The sequence below is a fragment of the Salmo salar genome, chromosome 09 (assembly GCF_965601325.2).
Source record: "Salmo salar chromosome 09, fSalSal1, whole genome shotgun sequence".
In the NCBI taxonomy this organism is placed as follows: Eukaryota; Metazoa; Chordata; class Actinopteri; order Salmoniformes; family Salmonidae; genus Salmo; species Salmo salar.
In genome coordinates this window covers 74776307-74802455 of record NC_138299.1, presented here as the reverse complement: position 1 = coordinate 74802455, position 26149 = coordinate 74776307, and the positions used below count along the sequence as shown (strand labels likewise).

At 44.8% G+C, this 26149-nt stretch overlaps 1 protein-coding gene across 2 annotated transcripts; it reads right to left on the bottom strand.

Moving 5' to 3' along the window:
• Positions 1–10771: 10771 nt before the first annotated feature.
• fbln4 (fibulin 4) lies at positions 10772–24812 on the bottom strand. 2 transcript variants are annotated; one of them, XM_082955425.1, is made up of 11 exons: positions 24253–24812; positions 17820–18068; positions 17465–17513; positions 17119–17331; positions 15943–16065; positions 14358–14474; positions 14118–14237; positions 13795–13914; positions 13469–13595; positions 12079–12274; positions 10772–11838 (listed from the first exon to the last, which is right to left on the bottom strand). In XM_082955425.1, exons 2-11 carry the CDS (start codon positions 17907–17909, stop codon positions 11677–11679), a joined length of 1317 nt encoding a protein of 438 aa, XP_082811551.1. In that variant the 5' UTR covers positions 17910–18068; positions 24253–24812; the 3' UTR covers positions 10772–11676. The 2 variants fall into 2 exon arrangements, with proteins under 2 accessions (XP_082811551.1, NP_001133531.1); NM_001140059.1 differs by having other exon boundaries at positions 24559–24729.
• Positions 24813–26149: the final 1337 nt, after the last annotated feature.

The window sequence follows — 26149 nt, the reverse complement described above, 5'->3', positions numbered from 1 at the left end:
AAATGAGGCTGAATGAACTGTTTCGCTGCCAGACAAGGCTCCGCTGAAAGCCAGGTGTTGCAGTGGTAAGGTGTTGGGACTGCTGTTGGGACTCTGCTGTTGGGACAGCTTTATATAGGCCCTAACAATTTGTGGGCACTGTTTGTCACCGTTACAGTGCAATTCATGTATTGTTTAGTGTTGTGCCTTTGCTGGCATAAATCCCACTTTTTTTTTTTTGCCCCACCATGATTTACATTCTAAAATCGCCACTGAAAAGCATCTAGACATAATCTCACATTTCTTTTAGACTAACTATCACGACTCAGGATAAGACCCAGATGCAGACAGTTCGAATAACAGACGTTTATTTATAAAACAGGGGCAGGCAAACGACTGGTCAAGGGCAGGCAGAGGTCGGTAGTCCAGGGCAGAGTCCGTAAGGTACAGAGTGGCAGGCAGGCTCAGGGTCAAGGCAGGCAGAGGTCAGTAATCCAGGGCAGAGTCCGTAAGGTACAGAGTGGCAGGCAGGCTCAGGGTCAAGGCAGGCAGAGGTCAGTAATCCAGGGCAGTGTCCGTAAGGTACAGAGTGGCAGGCAGGCTCAGGGTCAAGGCAGGCAGAGGTCAGTAATCCAGGGCAGAGTCCGTAAGGTACAGAGTGGCAGGCAGGCTCAGGGTCAAGGCAGGCAGAGGTCGGTAGTCCAGGGCAGAGTCCGTAAGGTACAGAGTGGCAGGCAGGCTCAGGGTCAAGGCAGGCAGAGGTCAGTAATCCAGGGCAGAGTCCGTAAGGTACAGAACGGCAGGCTCAGGGCAGGCAGAATTATCAAAATCGGGATAACTAGAAAACAGGGGCTGAAGAAAACAGGAGTATGAAAAACACGCTGGTAGGCTTGACGAGACAAGACGAACTGGCAACAGACAAACAGAGAACACAGGTATAAATGCACAGGGGAAGATGGGTGACACCTGGAGGGGGGTGGAGACAAGCACAAAGCCAGATTTGTTGTCTTGCTGTCTGTCTCTCCGACATTTGCAACATTGTTTCAATATTCAAATTCGGATCTCCAGCTGTCCAATAGTAATGAACGTGTCGGGAGTCTGGACAAGACAGACAGGCAGGCAGAGTTTCTCAGCCAGTCGAAATCATGAATCAGCTGGCATAATTTTTATGGATATATACAAATAAATGCCAATTGAAAAAAGGTCAAACGAAACCAAGTGCAGCTAGTTTGCAGTCTTTCCAGCTTCAGTTTGTTAGCTGTGTTGTTGGCTAGCTCCTCTGAACAACAGTGTCCTGACGAGTGAGAACATTTTCTATGCCAGGTGAAATCACACCTCATTAGCTCATTGTTATGGATGTATCCAAATAAATGTCTCTAGAAAACAGTTTAAACAAATGCAAATGAAGCTACTTTGCAGTTATTCTGGCTGCACTTTTTGACGTGACTGTAAGTTAGCCGTAGGTGGCTAGCTAGCAAGCAAGGGATAAGAACGTTGCCAGCCAGTATGGCAATGGAGCATTTAGAATGAACGACTGGGTTGTGTACAGAACAAAAAGACTGAACGACTGGGTCGCATCTCTGGCAACCGAACGGATAGAACGAGCGACCAGCCGGCTTGTGTAGCAACCATAGATTTGTGTCGAGACTATATCTTGTGGAAGGATGAAATACTATGAATAAATTCATAAAAATAATGTTTTTAATGAAAATATGTCAATCATTATTTGAATATGTTGGTAATCCGAGTGGCGCATCAGTCTAAGGCACTGCATCTCAGTGCTTAAGGCGTCACTACAGACACCCTGGTTCGATTGCAGGCTGTATCACAACCAGCCATGATTGGGAGTCCCATAGGGCGGCGCACAATTGGCCCGGGTGTAAGCCATCTTTGCAAATAAGAATTTGTTCTTACCTGACTTGCCTAGTTAAATAAAGGTATTAAATAATAAACCCGTTGTATAAAAGTGATAACGCCACTGAAGCCGGTGTTTGGAGGATATTTTGGCCCTCGACTTCCTCTCGGGCCTGACAACACCCATGCCAATATATCCTCCAAACACCGGCTTCTCGGTCATTATCACTTAATTAACACACTAAGACATGCATAATGCACACCTACATAACAAACACATAACGTGTAGATAAAGAACAAGTTGTAGCCTACGTGCTGGTTACATTAACTGCAGTCATACACTGAAATGTATCATGTCCATAAAGGGCCAAATGGTTCGGCATCACCCATGGCAACAGGTGTCTCAGCAGTTTCTACAGTGTAAGTATAACAGAGAGAATGGGTTGCGCATCAGATGGAAAGCAAACCATATGTAGGCTATTCTACTGTAATCTCTCTGGCCATCTGACTTAAGGGAACAGTTTGTAGCTCACCTGTCTTCTCAGAATTATTGTCTTACTAAGTATTTCTTATCTAACCATGAAACTTGGGAGAAATGTTCTTTCTTGGTAAGAGTTTCTGTTATATAACAATAGTTGTTAGGAAGTCAGTGATTGTTACTGGCACAGATTATTGTTACTGGAATAGATTTATATATCTATAGAGATAGATATTTATCATTTTTCCAAATTGAAATTATATGTGCGTTAGGTCTCACCTTCTCCGGGAAAGGAGAGTATTCTGAGGAAAAAGACAAGAGGGTTGTAGAAGAAAAAAAATCTGGGGAAAGAAATGTTCGCCTCTCTTAGCAGAAGTGAAGGATACTTGTCCTTTCCTCAAGACTCTCTTTCTTTACACTGGTGTTTATTTTTACACCCAGAGAACCAAGGTCTTTCTTTACACTGGTGTTTATTTTTACACCCAAATAACCAAGGTCTTTCTTTACACTGGTGTTTATTTTTACACCCAGAGAACCAAGGTCTTTCTTTACACTGGTGTTTATTTTTACACCCAAATAACCAAGGTCTTTCTTTACACTGGTGTTTATTTTTACACCCAGAGAACCAAGGTCTTTCTTTACACTGGTGTTTATTTTTACACCCAGAGAACCAAGGTCTTTCTTTACACTGGTGTTTATTTTTACACCCAGAGAACCAAGGTCTTTCTTTACACTGGTGTTTATTTTTACACCCAGAGAACCAAGGTCTTTCTTTACACTGGTGTTTATTTTTACACCCAGAGAACCAAGGTCTTTCTTTACACTGGTGTTTATTTTTACACCCAGAGAACCAAGGTCTTTCTTTACACTGGTGTTTATTTTTACACCCAGAGAACCAAGGTCTTTCTTTACACTGGTGTTTATTTTTACACCCAAAGAACCAAGGTCTTTCTTTACACTGGTGTTTATTTTTACACCCAGAGAACCAAGGTCTTTCTTTACACTGGTGTTTATTTTTACACCCAGAGAACCAAGGTCTTTCTTTACACTGGTGTTTATTTTTACACCCAGAGAACCAAGGTCTTTGCTCTGCTTCTTGAAAGAAAGGAGCTAATCTGTCGCCTAGCAACACCTCCCACTCCTGCGTCGAAGCGCGAACGAGAGAAGATGGGGCAAGAGGGAAGGAAGGAGGGTTGATGAAAAAGACTGAGGGACGTACAGAGAGGTAGAGGGCTATGAGGGCTATGATGAGGTATGATGGTAGGACGAGGTATGATGAGTTTGAATAGTGACATAGGACAAGCTGAGTCCAGTAGGACAGAAGACAACGAGATGACTGGACAGTCTGAGACATGCATGGCAGTGTAGACTGTGCGTGGTGCAGTTATTGACAATCAGTGTGAACCATAAGCGCTTACAGGAAAGTGCTATAGCTTCCAGTTTGCTTTGTTTGCGCATGCTTTCACATGTATAGCATACAGGTTAGGGGGTTTCACACACCGTATCGATGTTTGTCTGGTGTGAATGCAGCCAGATTCCACGACAGCCATAACTAGTGGAAGTGAAGCGAACAAACGCCCACTCACTGCTTCCAATCCCCCGTCCTCCCTCAGCCTCCCTCTCTCCCTCCCTCTCTTCCTCTGATGATGCTTCCAGAGCCTGTAGTCTTGTACTTTTCTCTTTTTTCCAGTAGTCAGTTTATTTTTAAAACTTGGGTCTCAGAAGAGGGGGAGCAGTCGCCTAGTGCTGGGGGTGTCAAGCTCCCCCTCTCTAACCCCTCCCCTGGTGGTTTTTGGACTATCAGAACCCACAGGGCATCATGAGGACAATAGGTCTGATGGTATAGTTTGAATGAAAAGATAGAGAGATGTTTTCTAATCTTCCACCATCATAAAATTGCTTTTAACTAAGACTTTCTGGATGCATTATATGGTAAAAATGTGTTAAGGATGATTAGTGTCTTCTATGAAGGCCCACAATATAATGGTTAGCATTGACATAAAGGAGTGATTGAATTGAACATTTGCAATCCGTGTTATTTTATATGTAATATTTAATGTATGCGTACATAATATGTAAAAGCATCCCACTGTTACATACCACCACAGACATTTCCACCCTCTCTTTTTCTCTTACTCCTTTCTCAGTAAGTTGGTGCTGATGCTGGGTTGCTATGGTGATGTGGTGTAGATGTCTGACATCATCAGAGACCTCCTAGTAGCAGTTTTTTTATTCACCCTCTCTCAGTCAGTCTTTCCTGCTCTCTTTCTCTCTCTCTTTTGAATCATATATTGGATAGATAGGAATGGATAGACATGCAATGAGCAGAGATGATTGTGTATTTGCTTATTGACAAGAGGGGAGAAAAAATAGTGGAAGGACAAAGCTCATCTACTCTTCGGTTCATTGGCCTTTGCAATTTGTCATCATTTTGGATAACAATGGTGAATTTTCTTGAGGTGCAGTGAATGCAGTGATAACCACATGACCATTTGTCCAGTTCATTCACACACTACTAGATCATTCTGTCTTTTTATTTCAACCCCACTCTCTCTCTCTCTGCTCTCTCTCTCTCTGCTCTCTCTCTGCTCTCTCTGCTCTCTCTCTGCTGCTCTCTCTGCTCTCTCTGCTCTCTCTCTCTGCTCTCTCTCTCTCTCTGCTCTCTCTCTGCTGCTCTCTCTGCTCTCTCTCTCTCTGCTCTCTCTCTCCCTCTACCTCTCTCTCTCTCCCTCTCTCCCTCTCTCTTTCTTTGCTCTCCCCCTCGCTCTCTCTCCCTCCCCCTCTCCCTCCCACTCTCCCTCCCACTCTGTCTCCCTCTCCCTCTCTCTCTCTTTCTTTGCTCTCCCCCTCTCTCTCTCTCCCTCTCTCTCTTTCTTTGCTCCCCCCTCTCTCTCTCTCTCTCTCACTCCCCCTCTCCCTCTTCCTCTCCCTCTCGCTCTCTCTCTCTCACCCTCTCTCTCCGTCTCTCTCTTTCTTTGCTCTCCCCCTCTCCCTGTCCCCCTCCCCCTCTCTCTCTCTTTCTTTGCTCTCCCCCTCTCTCTCTCCCTCCCCCTCTCCCTCTGCTCTCTCTCCCTCTACCTCTCTCTCTCTCTCTCCCTCTCTTTTCTTTGCTCTCCCCCTCTCTCTCTCCCTCCCCCTCTCCCTCCCACTCTCCCTCCCACTCTGTCTCCCTCTCCCTCCCTCTCTCTCTCTCTCTCTCTTTCTTTGCTCTCCCCCCTCTCTCTCTCTCTCTCTCTCTCCCTCTCTCTCTTTCTTTGCTCCCCCCTCTCTCTCTCCCCCTCTCCCTCTCTCTCTCTCTCTCTCTCTCTCTCTCTCTCACCCTCTCTCTCCGTCTCTCTATCTTTCTTTGCTCTCCCCCTCTCCCTCTCCCCCTCCCCCTCTCTCTCTTTCTTTGCTCTCCCCCTCTCTCTCTCCCTCCCCCTCTCCCTCTCTCCTTCTCTCTCTCGCTCTCCCTCTCCTGCTCTCTATCTCTCTCTACCAATTACCTCCTCTTCACTCATAGCTAATGATGACTGACCCTTTAACTCACTCTATCCATCAGCACCCTTCTCTCTCTAACCTGCTTATCATTGCCATTATGTTTCATAACTGATCATATGTGTTGGAAGTGATGAAACCTGAGAAATAATCACTTTAGAGGTGAATACTAAATTGGCCATTGATCATGATAAGGATGTTGGTGTTGTGTTTTTACAACACTGTCAAAGGGTATCAGAATTGTTTGGCAGAATTAAGGGCTTCCAGTTGGCGCACAGGAAACTTGGATTTGTTTATTCTGGAGAGGTCCGCTTCTCATCCTTATCAATAACTACTGATTTGTGTAGGCAAACGGCAAATAACCAAAAAGTTGTATCCTCCTTTTAGTGGCATGGATTTGCGTCTCCAAATCCACCTACTCCATGGTGAAATATCCAGAGGACTATTTGGACATCCAAGCTGCAGATTTGTTGAGGTATCAACTGTCCATTTGTACTTTGCCAAAATACACTTCAGCTTCCTTTCAGTTGCACACCTTTCATAACAGTTTTTCCTTTTCTGTTATGTCTTCCTGCATAGCAGAATATTCTTTCAGCTCGAGCCCTTTTGCCTCAGTACGCCCACGCGTCCATAGCAACACGTTGCCATATCTTAGTAACCACATTTACGCACTGAGCAAAGAAATGGAAGGTGGGATAGATATGGAATGGGTTATTATTCAAAGTACAACTGTGAAGGTTGGAAGTATTTGTGACATTCAATGTCTGACTGTATGAGGGAAAGGGAGACATGTCCTAAAAAAACATTTCTCAAATGTGTGGGAATAAAACTACACATTCACTCACGAGTCCCTACTTACATAACTGTATGGATCTCAAATTCCCTGGTGTATAGAATTTACTTTTTAAAAATAGAGATTCAATATGTAATTCTATGGTATTTTTCTCTATCTAGCTGGTTCCAATCCCCTACAGTGGATAGCTGTGCCGGCTTCTTAATGCATTACCTTCGTTGAGATATTCAACATGTAGTTCAGGATATTACACTGACCTCGTGTAATTAACATATCCAGCAATTAGACCACTAATTTGATTAAGGTGATGAGGAGGTCAGTTAAAAATGAGGGAGATGACTTGTTGTTAGTGCCACTTGTAAGCCTTTTAATCTCATGTCCTAGGCGGTATCTCGAGGTCAATTCAATTCTCTACAAACGAATAGTGCAATTACCTCTCACCAACTGGTCTATCTTCGAGCATGTTCCTCTATTTAACCTCACAGATCCATTCATGGCTTCCTAGCTTCACGAGGTTCGGCTACAGATGATGGTCTACTTAAGAAGTTGATGACCATTCATCCGGATAAAAATTCACTAAGCATCTTTTGAGTTGGTAACAGTGACTTACCTGGTTGCTATTTTCCGATAAGTATTCGTGATTGTTGTTATCTATTTGTGTATCGTTATCATTTGGGTTTCTCTATATAGGAGCACTCTCTTTATATACAGGGCCATAGAGACCCCAAAATAGAATCACCATTTCCTGTCCCACCCCCCTACTCCACTCATCCAGATCTGTTTATTTGTGTTGTCATATGTAACGACTATTACTGATGACACTCGCGGATTCCACAGCACTCTCCTGATTTTATTAAGGGACTCATTTCAAAGGTAGGGCGGGAGCGGAGGGCAATGAAACTACCCTACCTAGACTGAGTTCCCTTCCTCCCCTATTGATAAAAATATCCACAAGCATAATGGTTAAAGAGAATAAGAGAGCGAAATAGCTTTTTTTTATCCAATAAAGCTGAAATGCTTTGTTCAATTTGAGCTTTTGAGGGTTTGTTCACAGAAGATGGTATCTTATCAATTATGCATAGTTGCCATTTATGTCTTTACCCTGGTTACAGAGCAGGCTATGTGAGTTCTAGGAGAAGATGTCCTTAGTTTCTCTGAGTGTCCTATATCCTCCATTGGCTGTATTTCCTGGCCCAGTGATTGCATTACTGCCCCACTGACTCCCACCCCAACACCCGGCCCGGCCCACGGCGGAAGGTTTGCCCAGGAAAATGAGCTCATACCTGGGCGGAGGTGCCAAAGAGAGGCCCACTGTTCCGCTCCCTACTGCCACCCCAAACACTCCTCCCCATGTCTGCATACACACTCACACACTGGCACTCACACACAACGTCACACTTACACTCATACTCTTACTGCGCATGCACAAACAAAACACCCTCGCACATACACACGCCCTTGTGCATACACACACAAACCCACACACAACATATTACCATCCTCCCCCATGCCCACTGTGCGGGTACAGCACAGTCTGATCCCATTTCACTCAGGTTATTTCCTTGTCTCAGTGCCAACAGGAAATGCCATGGGAGTTGTACCACTCTGTTCCTCCCCCGTAACCCACATATTCCTCACACATACTCCCCCCCCCCTCCTTCCTCCATACCCCACAACACCATCATGTTGTTAACTATGATCTGTACCACAAAGCCCTGAGCTAAGACAAGCATACTGTTGCCATCTGGTTGGTGTGTGTTAATGTACAGTGCCTTCAGAAAGTATTTAATGGTCATTTTTTTGGTCAAAAATTTACACTAAATATTCTGTAATGTCAAAGTGGAAGAGAAAATGTAAAAAAAAAAAAAACGAATTAAAAATAATACACAAATATATCTTTATTTGATATGTATTCACCCCTTGGGTCAATATACGTTAGAAGCACCTTTGGCAGTGATTACAGCAGTGAGTCTTTTTGGGTAAGTCTCTAAGAGCTTTGCACATCTGGATTGTACAATATTTGCTCATTATTCTTTTAAAATATTTTCAAGCTCTGTCAAGTTGGTTGTTGATCATTGCTAGACAGCAGTTTTCATGTCTTGCCATAGATTTTAAAACAGATTTAAGTCAAAACTGTAACTAGGTCATTCAGGAACATTCAATGTCATCTTAGTAAGAAACTCCAGTGTATATTTGGCCTTTTAGGGTTATTGTCTTGCTGAAGGGTGAATTTGTCTCCCAACGTCTGTTGAAAAGCTGACTGAAAAAGGTTTTCCTCTAGGATTTTGCTTAGCTATATTCCATTTATTTTTATCCTGAAAAACTCTCCAGTCCTTGCTGATGACAAACATACACATGACATGATGCAGCCACCACCATGCTTGAAAATATGGACAGTGGTACCCAGTGATGTGTTGGATTTTCCCCAAACATAACACTTTGTATTCAGGACAAAATGTAAATTCCTTTGCCACATTTTTTAACAGTATTACTTTAATGCCTTGTTGCAAACATGATGCATGTCTAGGAAAATGATGTATTCGCTAAAGGCTTCTTTCTTTTGATCCATCCTCAGTTTTCTCTTATTATAACCATTAAACTCTGTAACTGTGCACCATTGGCCTTATGGTGAAATCCCTGAGGGGTTTCTTTCCTCTTAGGCAAATTAGTTAGGAAGGACACCTGTATCTTTCTAGTGACTGGGTGTATTGATACACCATCCAAAGCCTAATTAATAACTTCACCATGCTCAAAAGGATACTCAGTGTCAGATTTTTTATTTTCGCCAATCTGTGCCCTTCTTTGTGAGATATTAGAAAACCTCGCTGGACTTTGTGGTTGAGTCTGTGCTTGAAATTCACTAGTCGACTGAGGGACCTTACAGATAATTGTATGTGTGGGGTACAGAGATGATGTAGTCATTCAAAAAGCATGTTAAACACTATTATTGCACACAGAGTGAGTCCATGCAACTTATTATGTGATTTGTTAAACATGTTTCTACTCCATGCAAATAACAAAGAGGTTGAATATTTTTTGACTCGACGTTTCCTCTTTTAATTTTTCATTAATTTGTAAAAATGTCTAAAAACACAATTCCACTTTGACATTATGGGATATTATGTGTAGATCAGTGACACAAAATCTCAATTGAATCAATTTTATATTCAGGCTGTCACACAACAAAATGTGGAAAAAGTCAAGGGGTGTGAATACTTTATGAATACAATGTATGTCTTCAGGCGCTGCATGTTACACACTACCTGTGGTGATAGTTTGTTGTACGTGTTAGTTTGTGTATCCATAGTGCCTCTGCATCTCTCAAATCTATGAGTTCATTGATAGGGAGGAGGGAAGGCAGGTTCAGTAGTCAGGAAGGAAAAGAACAGCAGATTCCATCACCTCAGGTTGATGCTATTCCTGTCTCAGCCTGGGAGAAATATCTGTGTGTCACAATGCCACCTTGTGGCTGTACTGGCTACAGACTCCACTCTGGGCTGATTGCGTAAGACTGCGCGGCGTATGAGTCATCACCCTTGAGTGAGGATAGATTGAAGGTGTGTGTGTGTGTGTGTGTGTGCGTGTGCAGTGTTTGTGTGTGGTGTATGTGTGCGTGTGTTATAAGGAGGAGGCTGTCTGGGCGGAGCTAGCAGCAGCGGATGAGATAGACGATGAAATTAGGGCTTTCCCCTGTTTTTTTGTGGGACTGTAGAAGAATCACTACCCAAGGAATATGGCTTTAGCCATCCAGGGGAGAGGGAGAACACAGTGGCTGTGTTAGACCAGTATGCCACTGGTTGTCTTGTTATGCCTCACATATTAAGGCTAATGAGTCTTAAGTGCTGATTTATCTAGCGATACCTTCTGCCCTGTCTCTTTGTTCAAGTGATTTTTCCATTCTCTCAGTGGTTGTCACACAAGAAGCCCAGGCATCTGTTCTGCAGCTGTGGAAAGACACAGAGCGCCACTGGCACATACTGGACCGGTGGTGGTGGTGGTGGTGGGGGGGGGTGTATTTCCATTCAGAAAGGTCAGCTAGCTATGACCATACCACACTGGGAAATGAGGAAATACTGAATGGAGGAAAAGGAGAAACAGGAGTTGAAGAGGTAGGAGAGAAATGGGACTAATTTAAGAAAGAGGGTGACATGGTTAAACAATATGAACAAAAGGCAATGGTTAACACGTGATTAAAATGTATATAGTTTTATTTTGTATCAGCTTCCTGGACAAAAATTACAACAAAATCATTAATGTGACAAAACTACAAATGAGTGAGTGAGTGAGTGAGTGAGTGAGTGAGTGAGTGAGTGAGTGAGTGAGTGAGTGAGTGAGTGAGTGAGTGAGTGAGTGAGTGAGTGAGTGAGTGAGTGAGAGCTTCAGCACTAATACTAGCTATGATTTAGGAGAGAGATGGATGCAGGAGCGACAGGGTGGATGAGGAGGTTGGATCTGAGTGGTTATTGAGTCGTGTCCATGGACGATAAGGAATGAAAAGCATGAGGAAATGAGAGTAGCATGAAAACACAGGCGTGAGAATGGGTGTGCTCAAAGCAAGAGAATGACAGAGATGGAATGAGAATGATGAAATAATGTGTTGTTCTTTATCTTCTATTGCAGGGTGTTTCTGAAACATGACAGGGGTTTGTACTAAAGGTTACTAGGGTCATTTCCCCTATTCGGCTCAAAGGACCATGACAAATGAGCAGCGTTGAGCAGTCGAAAAATATACTTCAGGAGACTTCAGCTAAGAGGCAGGGAACAAAAATGGACGGTGTGTGGGCTGGGGGAAAACTCACTTCGTAGTATTGATGTTTATCAGTCACACGTTATCGATAAAGTATTCATTTTTAGAAATGTCTCTTTACCTCACTCTTATCTCAGCTTTCCCAGCGGGTTGTGATTTGAGTTGTGTGTTTCCTTTGCAGGTCATGAAATAGGAGAAGCTAACAAACGTCTGACATCATGTTACAGTATCTGACTGTTCTGTTTATGACCCCTTTCAATTCTAGATTGTTCTGTGTGTCCTATTTCTCCTCTCTTGTATCTGTACTGTGTTTCTCCCCCTCTCTGTCTCTGACTCTCTGTCCTCCCTCTAGAATGCATAAGGTCCTACGTAGACTGAAAGTCGCAGAGCCGAGCTGGTCTGGTAGCTCAGGAGGGGGTTGACTGACACCATCTCCAGGTCCAGTGTGTACTCCTGGGGCCCCGTCACAGCCCGGGCTAAAACCAGCATGGCGCTGATGTTGTTGATTTGCTGAGAGAGACACAGAGATGATAGTGAGGTTAGTCAGGGTCCGTCGGACTCTCCTTGTCTAAAAGTCAAGCAAACGTGCCTTATGATGCAACGTCTCAAAACTCAATGCAATATAATATGTTTCTAGACCTCCTCTGTCATCATAAATTCACAAGTCTATCGTCATATATTGACAAGGTGGATGGGAGGGTGACCCAGGCTGGTGCTGTATAGTGGCTGTTACACTATGGCTGTGCTCACTCTGATGTAGAAGTCTCCGTCGTGGTCTCCAGAGCGGATACGGAAGGTGTTGTAGGCTCCAGGGTAGACGCTGGTGGCCTGTATCTGGAAGATGTCTGACGGGACGGAGCGTTCCGACGTGATGCTCATGTAACGCTGGACGATAGAGAAGGGTAGGTCTCGACAGGCTGGCTTGGTCACAGGACAAACACAGCGACTAGAGGAAAAATAGCAGGTTTTAGTCCTCTGGAGAGATATATGAGTCGTGCCATAGTGGCAGTCATGTTGCATAAATCATCATTTCCTGACATTAGGCCTCATTAACTAGATGACTTGATGTGGTACTTTTGATTCTGTTTCATTTTATATTAAAACATAATATTTGATATTCATCACAAAATATTAAATATAGATTACGTCCTGTGATATTATCATGCTTGTCTGCAACCTGGACCCATGGGTAGATGTAACATAGTAAACTAAAATGCGGGACGCTCAAATTAGTATATGTTACGTTTGGTATGTTATGTATTAATTTGTGGTTGTCCATCATTCATTTCATATGATATGTTACGAATTACAGTAGTTGTGGCTAACGTTAGACTAGGGGTTAGGTTTAGGGGTTAAGGTTAGGGTGTAGCTAAAATGCTAAGTAGTTGCAAAGTAGCTAAAAAGTAGTTAAGTAGTTGCAAAGTTGATAATTGGCATAAAATGCTGAAGTTGTCCTTGATGAGATTCGAACACACAACCTTTGGGTTGCTAGACATTCGCGTCCTTTCGTTTTTGCCTTAGGTAACCTTCTATCTTATGTAACCATACCAAACATAGCATAACATATCATACTCAATTGAGTGTCCTATATTTTTGTTTACTATGTTATGTCTAGTCTATGAGACCAGCCTGTATGTCTAGATAAAATATTAAAAAGAGTAGTTGATAACTCAACCACTAGAGGGGTATATTGCAATATGAAGGAGCATGGTGAACTATCCTCAAACCAAGATGGATTACATTCAACTGTATTTGAACAGTGGCCATTTCCCCGAGAGATTTTCTGAAGCAGTTTTCATACAGCCAAAAAATGCTTGGGGAAATGAACTACTGTCCACACCTGTTATCAATGTAAGACTGGTTTCAATCTTCTAACAGCATTCTAATTGTACTGGAACATGTTCAACTGAAAAGATCACAGAATTGGACAGAAATATGGAAAAAGCAATTGGCGCAATCTTCGAAATAATGTGAGCTATGCTCCATACAGAAGCTGATGATATGTTGAGATTTGTGCCCAGGACATAGTTTGATAATGGGGAAAAGATATATGTGTGTGTGTGTGTGTGTGTGTGTGTGTGTGTGTGTGTGTGTGTGTGTGTGTGTGTGTGTACCCATGTTTTAATAAATGTTCACTCACTTGTCAGATACTTGGACGTAAGGACTCTGGCAACGGTTGGTGTCCACACACTGACTGGCACCGTAGATATTCACACAGGTCTGTCCTTCAGTACACTGGTGCTCTCCGGTCTCACACTCATTTATATCTGGGGAGGAGAGGGATCGATTGAGGGCCGGAGAAAGAGAGAATTGAAATGAATCGAATCAATTAGAATACTTTATCGTCCACTAACAACGAGGACAACGAAAGAACACACAGGCACATTTAGCTGACAGTGAAGTAAAGGATGGGAAAAGGTGTTCAGAAAAACATTGAGAATGAGAACAGGTGGAGAGGGTGCTTACCCTGGCATAGTCGAGTGCCCAGCAGCTGGTAGCCTTCTGGGCACTGACAGGAGAACTTCCCGGGCTCATTGACACACTGGAACTGACACAGGTAACTAGAGTAGCTGCACTCGTCTATGTCTGCAGAACGATGGAGGGAGAGAGAGGGGAACAACGTTTACGATCATAGCAGAGCTGTTTTAACCAAGAAACAGAAGGGCAGCTTTTAATAAATGCAAGAAAGAAAGAGTAGCTTTTCTTTTCAGATCAGAGCACTGCTACTTTAATGACATTATAGAGACAGACAGACAGCCCGAGACAGACAGGCAGACGTATCCTCTCACCATTGCAGGCAAAGCCGTCAGGCCCAAGCTCGTAGCCCAAGTCACAGCGACAGAGGAAGGTACCGTAGGTGTTATAACACCGCTGCTGACAGGGGGCGCCCATGTCACACTCATTCACATCTGGAAGGAGGAGGAGAGGGAGAAGTCTATCAGTATATCAGTCAATATATTTTCTAACATCAGTCTGGATAGCCTGGGACTCTCTGTATCTGGGTGAGTGTGTATCTGACCACGCCTTACCAATACAGGAGCGGTTGTTGCCGGCCAGCTGGAAGCCTGGTTCACACTGACAGGAGAAGGAGCCGGGGACGTTGACACAGCGATGCTGACAGTACCTGTATCTGCACTCGTCAATGTCTGACAACCCAGATGGAAGGAGAGCATTCAGAAACAAGGTGGAGATTGAGTTGACCAACCAGGTCGTTATGGTGAAGGAGACTTTGACTCAAGTGGCTTTCCTGGTTAAATAGAGGTCAAATAACATGCTACAATGACTAAGGAGAAGTTGACCTATACGGTGTATGTGACAAAACATATTAACATATAAATTGTGAATAAATGAAATTACTTTCCTGGTTATATAGAGGTCATATAACAATGGCTAAGCTTAACCACAACAATGAGGTGAGACCGTGAGTTGGTGTGACTCAGGCCAGTGGTTACGCTGGTTAGTGGGAGTCCTATTGGCTGTCTCTCAGGCCAGTGGTTAGGCTGGTTAGTGGGAGTCCTATTGGCTATCTCTCAGGCCAGTGGTTAGGCTGGTTAATGGGAGTCCTATTTGGCTGTCTCTCAGGCCTGTGGTTAGGCTGGTTAGTGGGAGTCCTATTGGCTGTCTCTCAGGCCAGTGGTTAGGCTGGTTAGTGGGAGTCCTATTGGCTGTCTCTCAGGCCTGTGGTTAGGCTGGTTAGTGGGAGTCCTATTGGTTGTCTCTCAGGCCAGTGGTTGGGCTGGTTAGTGGGAGTCCTATTGGCTGTCTCTCAGGCCAGTGGTTAGGCTGGTTAGTGGGAGTCCTATTGGCTGTCTCTCAGGCCAGTGGTTGGGCTGGTTAGTGGGAGTCCTATTGGCTGTCTCTCATGCCAGTGGTTAGGCTGGTTAGTGGGAGTCCTATTGGCTGTCTCTCAGGCCAGTGGTTAGGCTGGTGAGTGGGAGTCCTATTGGCTGTCTCTCAGGCCTGTGGTTAGGCTGGTTAGTGGGAGTCCTATTGGTTGTCTCTCAGGCCAGTGGTTAGGCTGGTTAGTGGGAGTCCTATTGGCTGTCTCTCAGGCCAGTGGTTAGGCTGGTTAGTGGGAGTCCAATTGGCTGTCTCTCAGGCCAGTGGTTAGGCTGGTTAGTGGGAGTCCTATTGGCTGTCTCTCAGGCCAGTGGTTAGGCTGGTTAGTGGGAGTCCTATTGGCTGTCTCTCAGGCCAGTGGTTAGGCTGGTTAGTGGGAGTCCTATTGGCTGTCTCTCAGGCCAGTGGTTAGGCTGGTTAGTGGGAGTCCTATTGGCTGTCTCTCAGGCCAGTGGTTAGGCTGGTTAGTGGGAGTCCTATTGGCTGTCTCTCAGGCCAGTGGTTAGGCTGGTTAGTGGGAGTCCTATTGGCTGTCTCTCAGGCCAGTGGTTAGGCTGGTTAGTGGGAGTCCTATTGGCTGTCTCTCAGGCCAGTGGTTAGGCTGGTTAGTGGGAGTCCTATTGGCTGTCTCTCAGGCCAGTGGTTAGGCTGGTTAGTGGGAGTCCTATTGGCTGTCGCTCAGGCCAGTGGTTAGGCTGGTTAGTGGGAGTCCTATTGGCTGTCTCTCAGGCCAGTGGTTAGGCTGGTTAGTGGGAGTCCTATTGGCTGTCTTACCGATGCACTCGGTGCCAACCTTACGGTAACCCTCAGGACACTGGCAGATAAAGGCTCCCGGAATGTTGATGCACTGCTGGCTGGGCTGGCAGTCGTGTTCATCTCTCTCACACTCATTCACATCTGTGTGTGAGATATGGTAAAACAACACAATGTATTTAGTCATATTGATGTTAATATAGTTGAGGCACCAACAGCTGCCCCATATTGTTCAATCATTATTCCTGTCTCAAGCATTCTCCATCAACAACTACTGTCACCCCAACCCCAAGAACAACAGGACAAGCAGCTCTCTCAACCAGTGGTGGAAAAAGTACTCAATTGTCATACTTGAGTAAAAGTATAGATACCTTAATAGAAAATGACTCAAGTAAAAGTGAAAGTCACCCAGTAAAATACTACTTGAGTAAAAGTCTAAAAGTATTTGGTTGTAAATATACTTAAGTATCAAAAGTAAATGGAATTGCTAAAATGTACTTAAGTATCAAAAGTAAAAGTATAAATCATTTCAAATTCCTTATATTAAGCAAACCAAATAGCATAATTTTCTTTAATGTTTTTTTATTGATGGATAGCCAGGGGCACACTACAAGACATAATCTACAAACGAAGCGTTTGTGTTTAGTGAGTCCGCCAGGGCAGAGGCAGTAGGGATTCCCAGGGATGTTCTCACTCTGATAAATGTGTGAATTGGACCATTTTCCTGTCAAAATGTAACGAGTACTTTCGGGTGTCAGGGAAAATGTATGGAGTAAAAAGTACATTATTGCCTTTAGGAATGTAGTGAAGTAAAAGTTGCCAAAAATATAAATAATAAAGTAAAGTACAGATACCCCAAAAAAGTACTTAAGTAGTACTTCAAAGTAGTTTAACTTAAGTACTTTACACCACTGCTCTCAACACTCTCCGTCCTATAAAACTAAGAGCAGCTGTCCTCATGTGAAATCTCCACATTCCAGTACCAGCTATCCCCCCCCACGGACAAATACTCACACACACCCACACAAACTCCACAAACCCCCCCAACACACACTTGATACAACCACCTGTCCCTCACTAGTCTGCACTCATCCAGACTACATGCTTATTACCCAATCACAAACAAGGCACGCACACCTTATCCAGTCCCCTGCAGCCACCTGTCCACCCCCCCTCCCTCCCTCCCTTCTCTCTCACCCACACAGCTGTCTCCCTGGGGCTCATAGCCCAGAGGACAGGGGTTGAAGGGCTCTCTGGCGGTGCTCTCCAGGTTGGTCCCAGGCTGGCTGGGGGGGTCTGGGGCTGGGATGACCGAGGCAGAACGGGGAAGGCACAGGTAGCCCCCGTAGTGGTTGAAGCACTTCATCTCCCCCTTACAGGCCTCCAGAACGGTCTCACACTCGTTTATGTCTGTCGGAGAGAGGGAGAAGGAAAAGGACTGAAAGACAGGACTGGTTTGAAGTTGTAATGCTCTCACTCGTTGCTTACAACTGATGGAGGGAAGAGAGGAGATGGGGACATGAGGATAATCGAGAGCCATTACCTTTGCAGTGGTGAGTCTGAGGATCCCATTGATACCCATCTGTGCATTCCTACAGATGGCAGGAGACAGAGAGCGAGAGAGACACATGCACTGAACAATCCAAATGACCTTTCATTTGTAGCTGTTAGGTACATTTTAAATAATGGCTATGTCACTCTAACAGGAGGGTACCTAGTCACAGATGGGGAAAGATACAGCGGGACTTCAGAGTACAGCGGAGGTCAACAGGAAAGAGAAGAGCAGATGCAGTACAAAAGGGGTCAAATTATCAGTCTGGTGTATGGTGGGCGGGGAAGACAAGATAGAAGGGGAGGAGGGAGGGAGAGAAAGAGAGTCCTGGAATACCCATCCTTACCGTGTAAGTGTCACTTTCTGTAGGTGGCTGTGAAATAGCACTGCGGAGGAACACAGACACACACAGGATCGCCGCACACACGCCCTGCATGCTCACGGACTGACTGGCAGATAGGACTAGATCACACACGTAAACACACACACAGACACACCCTGGCACAGCCGGCCGGTCACACAGGTAGCGGGTGCCTCAGGTCAGGACGAGAGAAGCTGCCGGCTTGTTGTGGTACTCAGAGTAGCTCAGCGGTATCTGCAGAGAGAGACGGCCGAGAGAGAGAGAGAGAGTTACTTAGGAGACTCATTAACCTGGGTTGAGGAGAGAGAGTTAATTAACAACCTAGGTTGGAACAGCTTTCAATTCATCCACTTAATTAGAAAAACACAACACTCTGGCTGTGTTGACATCTAACACAGAGGTCAACACACACACAACTCCCTTATGACTCGGACGTTGGTCATTATTTGCTAATCGAACATGTTCCCCCTGAATCCCCGCCAGTATGATAGAGAGGGAGCCCGTCTCCCCCTACTGGCGAAAGGTCAATATAACGACGCATTCCATCCATCAGCTGAAAATTATAAAGTCAACAGCATGGAAATCTTTTTATGTTAGCTCACCATAAGACAGCCCTCTTGTTTCCCCAGACAGGCCCACTGTAACTGCACACACAAACGCTCACACAACAAACCTACAGTATACCAGTGTGAGCCATTAAACACAGCACCTACATCTCAGGGTTTTGTCTATCAATTTCAAGACATTACTTTCCGTTTCCCCAGACGCCACAAGCTCTGACACAGATTTCTGCTCTGTTCATCCATCTAAATCCCCGTCGCTGTCTAGTACCGCAGAATCCATTACTGTCTGTCTCTGGGTCTGGCATCGTTCATCATCATGGCTAGTGTGTTATTCTTCTGCATATGGTGTCGGAGAAGCATGCAGACAGGACTACGCTGCTTTTTTTGGGAGAGACCAACCATCCTCCATTTAATGTTCTTGGAGAGTGGAAGCACAACTGTTAAAGTAGACCCTGTACCTAGACAAATAAATCCTCTATTCCAGCTCCCTCAGACAAAAAACCCCCAAGAGAAAGCAATAAAACATCTCTGAGTAACCGTTGTTCGTGCAAAAACCGTCAGTTAGAATTTGCTCCAGGCAAAAGAATATATGAAGAGGAAAGTTATAATCACTGCTTTCCTTACACACACACACACACACGCACGCACGCACGCACACATACACTACGGTGAGACTTTTATATGCTGTAATACTCAACCACTTGTCGCGCCCCCATGCACACACACACACACACACACACACACACACACACACACACACACACACACACACACACACACACACACACACACACACACACACACTAACCTCAGAGAGGCCAAGCAAGAAGCCACAGAGCAACGTGTGTACCCACACAAACATGCTAACTGTCTTACATCACACTCCAAATGTAGCCTAACCTTCCTTCTCAAGCACCAAAACAAATGTTCCACTGAGTTCCCAGGACAACTATATACACAGTCAGTGCACCTGTCACAATTTCACAATCTTTCAAACACTCCCAAAAGTGAGGTATTTTAGTGGACCTTGCATCATATCATCTTCAATAGGTCTGCATCGTATGCAGGTGTATACACACACTGTACCCCTGGACACACACTGTACCCCTGGACACACACTGTACCCCTGGACACACACTGTACCCCTGGACACACACTGTACAGCTGGACACACACTGTACCCCTGGACACACACTGTACCCCTGGACACACACTGTACAGCTGGACACACACTATACCCCTGGACACACACTATACCCCTGGACACACACTGTACCCCTGGACACACACTGTACCCCTGGACACACACTGTACAGCTGGACACACACTATACCCCTGGACACACACTGTACCCCTGGACACACACTGTACCCCTGGACACACACTGTACCCCTGGACACACACTGTACAGCTGAACACACACTATACCCCTGGACACACACTGTACCCCTGGACACACACTGTGCAGCTGGACACACACTATACCCCTGGACACACACTGTACAGCTGGACACACACTATACCCCTGGACACACACTGTACTCCTGGACACACACTGTACCCCTGGACACACACTGTACCCCTGGACACACACTGTACCCCTGGACACACACTGTACAGCTGGACACACACTATACCCCTGGACACACACTGTACCCCTGGACACACACTGTACAGCTGGACACACACTATACCCCTGGACACACACTGTACCCCTGGACACACACTGTACCCCTGGACACACACTGTACCCCTGGACACACACTGTTCCCCTGGACACACACTGTACCCCTGGACACATACTGTACCCCTGGACACTTATACAGCCACAATATGAGGACACGTCAAAATCCGCTTTGGCACTGTGGTTCTCTTATAGCGGGGGATAAATCTGACCTAAAACCACCAAAAAACAAACTGTCCGCCAGTTGAGAGTCCAGTAACTCAGTCACCCAGACCTGTGAGCAGCAGGCAGACGCGGTTAGGTGCTGTGCCGCCGCCGCTGACCAGTGAGCCCCAAGTGGTGGTTGGACCTCTGGAATGCCCGTGGCAAGGATGTGGGCTGCAGTTCCCAGTAGGGATACCCTGCCATCACGGTGTTTCTCAGAGTATCAGATTTTGGGAAAGCCCCCCCATGGTTCATGTAGGACAGCTGCTGCCAACCCTACAGCCTCTGGTCTCTGAGTGGGAGGATGGTCCATCACTCTGACAGTCCTCCACACGCCAACCACTGGTCTTTCCATTGTTTGTGATTCTGGTTACAGGTGTCGATGAACAATGTTACACTTGACATTTACCAGTGTAGCATTGTCTACCATGTACAGCAGTACACATTGTTCACAGAAATACAGTAATTATATGGCCCTGTATTTACTTGGATTGAAGAGGAAATTCTGTAACTCTTGGAGGACAGTGGATGTTGATACAGATGCTGTCTTTACTTGGTCCAGGTGCATTCCTTATATTACTGGCATCCTGTAGAGGCTGCTGAGGGGAGGAGGGCTCATAATAACGGCAGGAACGGAGCAAATGGAATGGCATCGAACACATGGAAACCAAATTCCGTTCCAACCATTCCCACGAGCCCGTCCTCCCCAATTAAGGTGCCACCAACCTTCTGTGCTGGCATCAGTAGTATGTTAACTCCTGCAACAGGGGGCATCCCTCTCCTTGAATCCAGACCGTCAGCAGAATGACCAAGCAAAATAACAGCAGGGTCATAAAGAAATGACTTAATGGGGACTAGACAGAACACACAGCGAGACCACACACACAGTTATACACACACAAACACACATAGACTATACACAGGCATCTACACACGCACACACCGGTGGGAGACCCAACCAGAGACGGTCGGGTCTTGTGATGTGTATATATAGCCAGCTTTGATCCGTTCCGCTCCGTTGTGCATGGAGCTGCTCTCTCTCTAGCACGGTGGCGCGGTGGGATCAAGATGTGCTCTGTTCCCCTCGCTGCACTGAACCTGCCACCTAGCGGGCCAGTACCTCATATGTTATACCAGTAAACTCATGTGGTGTGAGATTTCTCTCATATTGCCGGACAGTAGAACTACAGAAAAACCATAAAACATAACAGTTCCCCAATGGGCACAGGGTTGTAGTCTGATGGAGAGGGAAGCTAGTGGGAGCCAGGCATGGAGAGCTGGCTGGGCCAAAGTGATACAGTGGGTATCATGTGTTTACCCCTCTTGGATTTCTTCACATTGGTCTACACAAAATACTCTGTAATGTCAAAGTGAAAGAAAAAGTCTATACCTGTCAATACAGGTTAGAAACACCTTTGGTTGTGATTACAGCTGTAAATCTTCTTAGGTAAGTCTCGAAGAGCTTTGCACACCTGGATTGTGCAATATTTTTTATTTCACCTTTATTTAACCAGGTAGGCTAGTTGAGAACAAGTTCTCATTTGCAACTGCGACCTGGCCAAGATAAAGCATAGCAGTTTGATATATACAACACAGAGTTACACATGAAATAAACAAAACATAAACAAAACAGTCAATAATACAGTAGAAAAAAATAAAACAAAAAGTCTATATACAGTGTGTGCAAATGAGGTAAGATAAGGGAGTTAAGGCAATAAATAGGCCATGGTGGCGAAGTAATTACAATATAGCAATTAAACACTGGAATGGTAGATGTGCAGAAGATGAATGTGCAAGTAGAGATACTGGGGTGCAAAGGAGCAAGATAAATAAATAAATACAGTATGGGGATGAGGTAGTTGGATGGGCTGTTTACAGATTGGCTATGTACAGGTGCAGTGATCTGTGAGCTGCTCTGACAGCTGGTGCTTAAAGCTAGTGAGGGAGATATGAGTCTCCAGCTTCAGTGATTTTTGCAGTTCGTTCCAGTCATTGGCAGCAGAGAACTGGAAGGAAAGGCGGCCAAAGGATGAATTGGCTTTGGAGGTGACCAGTGAGATATACCTGCTGGAGCGCGTGCTACGAGTGGGTGCTGCCCATTTGCCCATTAATGTTTTCAAAATTTGTCAAGATGTTGGGGATCGTGGCTAGACAGCAATTTTCAAGTCTTGCCATAGATTTTCATGCAGATTTAAGTCAAAACTGTAACTTGGCCACTCAGGAACATTCATTGTCTTCTTGGTAAGCAATTTTAGTGTAGATTTGGCCTTGTGTTTTAGGTTACTGTCCTGCTAAATGGTGAATTCATCTTCCAGTGTCTGGTGGAAAGCAGACTGAACCAGGTTTTCCTCTAGGATTTTGCTTGTACTTAGCTCCATTCAGTTTATTTTTTATCCTGAAAAACTTCCCGGTCCTTAACGATTACAATCATACCCATAACATGATGCAGCCACCACTATGCTTGAAAATATGGAGAGTGGCACTCAGTAATGTGTTGTGCTGGATTTGCCCTAAACATAAGGCTTAGCATTTAGGCCAAAAAGTGTATTCCTTTGCCGTGTTTATTTTGCAGTATTACTTTAGTGCCTTGTTCCATACAGGATTCATGTCTTGGAACATTTTTATTCTCTATATTTGCATTCTTCTTTTCACTCTGTCATTTAGGTCATTATTGTGGAGTCACTACAATGCTGTTGATCCATCCTCAGTTTTCTCCCATCACGGCCATTGAACTCTGTAGCTGTTTAAAATCCCCAATGGCCTCATGGTAACATCCCTGAGCAGTTTCCTTCCTGTGCTGCAGCTCAGTTCAGAAGGACGACTGTATCTTTGTTGTGTCTGGGTGGTTTAATACATCATCCACAGCATAATTATTAACCACATCATGCTTAAAGAGATATTCAATGTTTGATTTGCTATTGTTACCCATCTACCAATCACTGCCCTTCTTAATGATGCTTTCAAAAAGCTCCCTGGTCTTTGTACTTTAATCTGTGCTCGAAATTCAATACTTGACTGAGGGACCTTACAGATGTTGTATTTATGGGGGACAGAGGAAGTGGCAGTCATAATAAAAAATAATGTCAACCCCTATTATTGCACAGAGTGAGTCCATGTAACTTATGTGATTTGTTGCGCCAAATTTTACTGAATACTTTTTCAACAACTACATTTTAGTTATTCATTTTTTAACATTAGTAGAGTTTTCTTTTCACTTTGACATTATGGAGTATTTTGTGTAGATAAAAAAAAAATCACAACTAAATCCATTTCAATCCCACTTTGTCACACAACAAAATGTGGAAAAATCCAAGGGATGTGAATACTGATATGCTGTAGTAACTAGACGAGATGACGTGTGCCGAGGGCAGGAGATGATCGACACACGGTGGGTCAGAGGGGGGAGTTTGGTATTTTAATAGTTGACCCTCCTCGCCGTGCCTCTGTGCTCTCTCCTGAATCCCTCTAGTCAGACCAGCCTTACTACTAATTTTGGCCTATGAACGCAGAATTCTTTCTGTCAAATGTTAGTAATTAAGAGTACATAAACACAGTGATAAAATGGCGCCCTGCTCTGCACAGAAGTGGTCTGTAAGTGAATAAGAAGGCCGTGTCCTGCCCTGTGATGTAATGTGTGTGTGTATGGGAGGGAGGGTATGTACAGAGTATTTCATGTTATTGGGTGGCACCTGTCTCTGTAGTTTGTGGTTGTCCCTTGGTGTGGCCATATGGTAACGTAGGCCTGTCTGCTCCTCCTCACACTAAAACAAGTCTTTCCAGCAAACAAATCCTGTATTTAGGGTTTCATCCAAGCTGACCATGTCTGGCAGGCTTTTTCATGAATCAAGATCGCAGGAGATATTAGTAGACTTTGCGATTGTGACATTACATAGTTGTGAAATAATAGTTGGATCTGTACAAGAGTTTTGCAATACATTTCCATTTACAAATACAACTACTCTCTTACACATGGTCTCTGTCCCTTCCTCTCCCTCTCCCTCTCCCTCACGTACACACAGGGCCTTGCCACCTCAGCTCTTGTAAGGATCCAACTGTAGCCGTGGAGGTTGAGTGGAGAGCAATGGTGTAGCTGTGACGTGTCCACCCCCTCCAGGAGCAGAGGGTAAGAGGCACGTTTTTCTTTGTGACGTAATTCACTCACGCACTTGGTTAATCTCTCTCAATCACAAAGGCTCTCGTAGACACACCCGCTCCCTCTCTTTCTTTCAAACCCGCACACACACAAAGTCATTGTGAAACATGGTGAACTCACAGGCAAGTCTTCTTCCTTTGTGTGAATTCGTCTTCTTCCTGTTATCTTCAGGTCCCTGGTTTGAGTCCGTGTAGTGCTGTTCTAGTCCCCTGGCGGTGGTGGTCCCTGGTGTGGTGTGAGTGTGGAGAGCTGAAGTGGTCCCTCTATCTGTCCTGTTCCTGCCTCTATGGCCCTGAGAGAGTGAGTGGGCAGATCGACAGCTGGAGCAGCTGAATGCATGCAGGGGAGGGCGAGAAAGAGAGAGAAGGAAAGAGGCAGAGAGGAAAGAGGGACAGCCCATTCCTACCCCCCCTCTGGCCCCCTGCACTGCCATCTTCCACCCTCCCACTGACCCCCCCTCCCTGACCCCCCAGGATGCAAATTCCTGGTCTGCGGCCCAAATTCCAAATCCGTCCAAATCGCAGGCGGAACAACAACTTGCATAGATTCACACACACACTCCCCCTCCCCCCTGTGCCCCCACTCACAGGTCACACAACGCTCCTGGTTTCATTTAAAATCACCCCCCACAGCTCCACAACTCGCTCCCCCAATCTATCTATCCTTACTTCCCCCATCTTTTTCTCTCTTTCTGTACAGCCACTAAGTTTCCCTCGCTCCGGTCCAATCTGACACAGGCAGATATTTATAGCTTGGGAGAGAAGTTGGTGGAATGTGGACAAAAATTAGAGCGAAGGAGAGAGAGGAGAGAGACACAAGCCTTCTTGGAAAAGTAGTTAGAAAAGCTAACTACCAGTAAATATTTAAACTGGAAGTCTTACAGACAGACATGTTTATATGTAGAAGCATGAAAAGACTGACCCTGAAGTAATTATCATCCATTTCTTCAAGAGGTTTTGTTATAACTACAGTACTACTAATACTTTTGCAACACATTTCCTTTGACAATTACATGAAAGCTGTGTACTCCGGGACAGCTCTACTACTGTATACAAACAGTGAAATATGTTCTTCCTTTTTACAATATTATTATCTTAGTGTCCATGTTAGTTATAATTTATAGATACTACGTTTTTGCTGAAGTGCAAATCCATAATTGACATGGAAATGAGCAGTACCATTATACCTATCTAATCATGGTTTCAAATCAAATCAAAATCAAATTGTATTAGTCACATGCGCCGAATACAACAGGTGTAGACCTTACAGTGAAATGCTTACTTACGAACCCCAAACCAACAGTGCAGTTTCAAGAAATACAGATAAAAATAAGAGATATTGATGTGTGTGTGTGGGAGGGTGACAGCTGCTCTTACCCAACCCCCAGTGGCCACACATAGACACACAGCTTCTCATATCACAATCCACTCAGGTTTAATTTACTACGCAGATGTATTCCAAAATAGTCTGTCTTCACCCATATTTATCCATGCTAGAATGTATGAGATCCTAGCCACTTTCTTGGCATGTTCAAGCTGTGAAATATCTAAGTGTTATATTGGACCAAACAGCTCTCAACACCTACAGCTGCAGTCAGTTTTTAAATCTGAGTAATTTGCATCTGACATTCTAACATAAACAAGCACTCACAGCATACGCACAAACACACACCCTCAATATCTGCAATACAATCAGGGCCAAGAGACCGTCG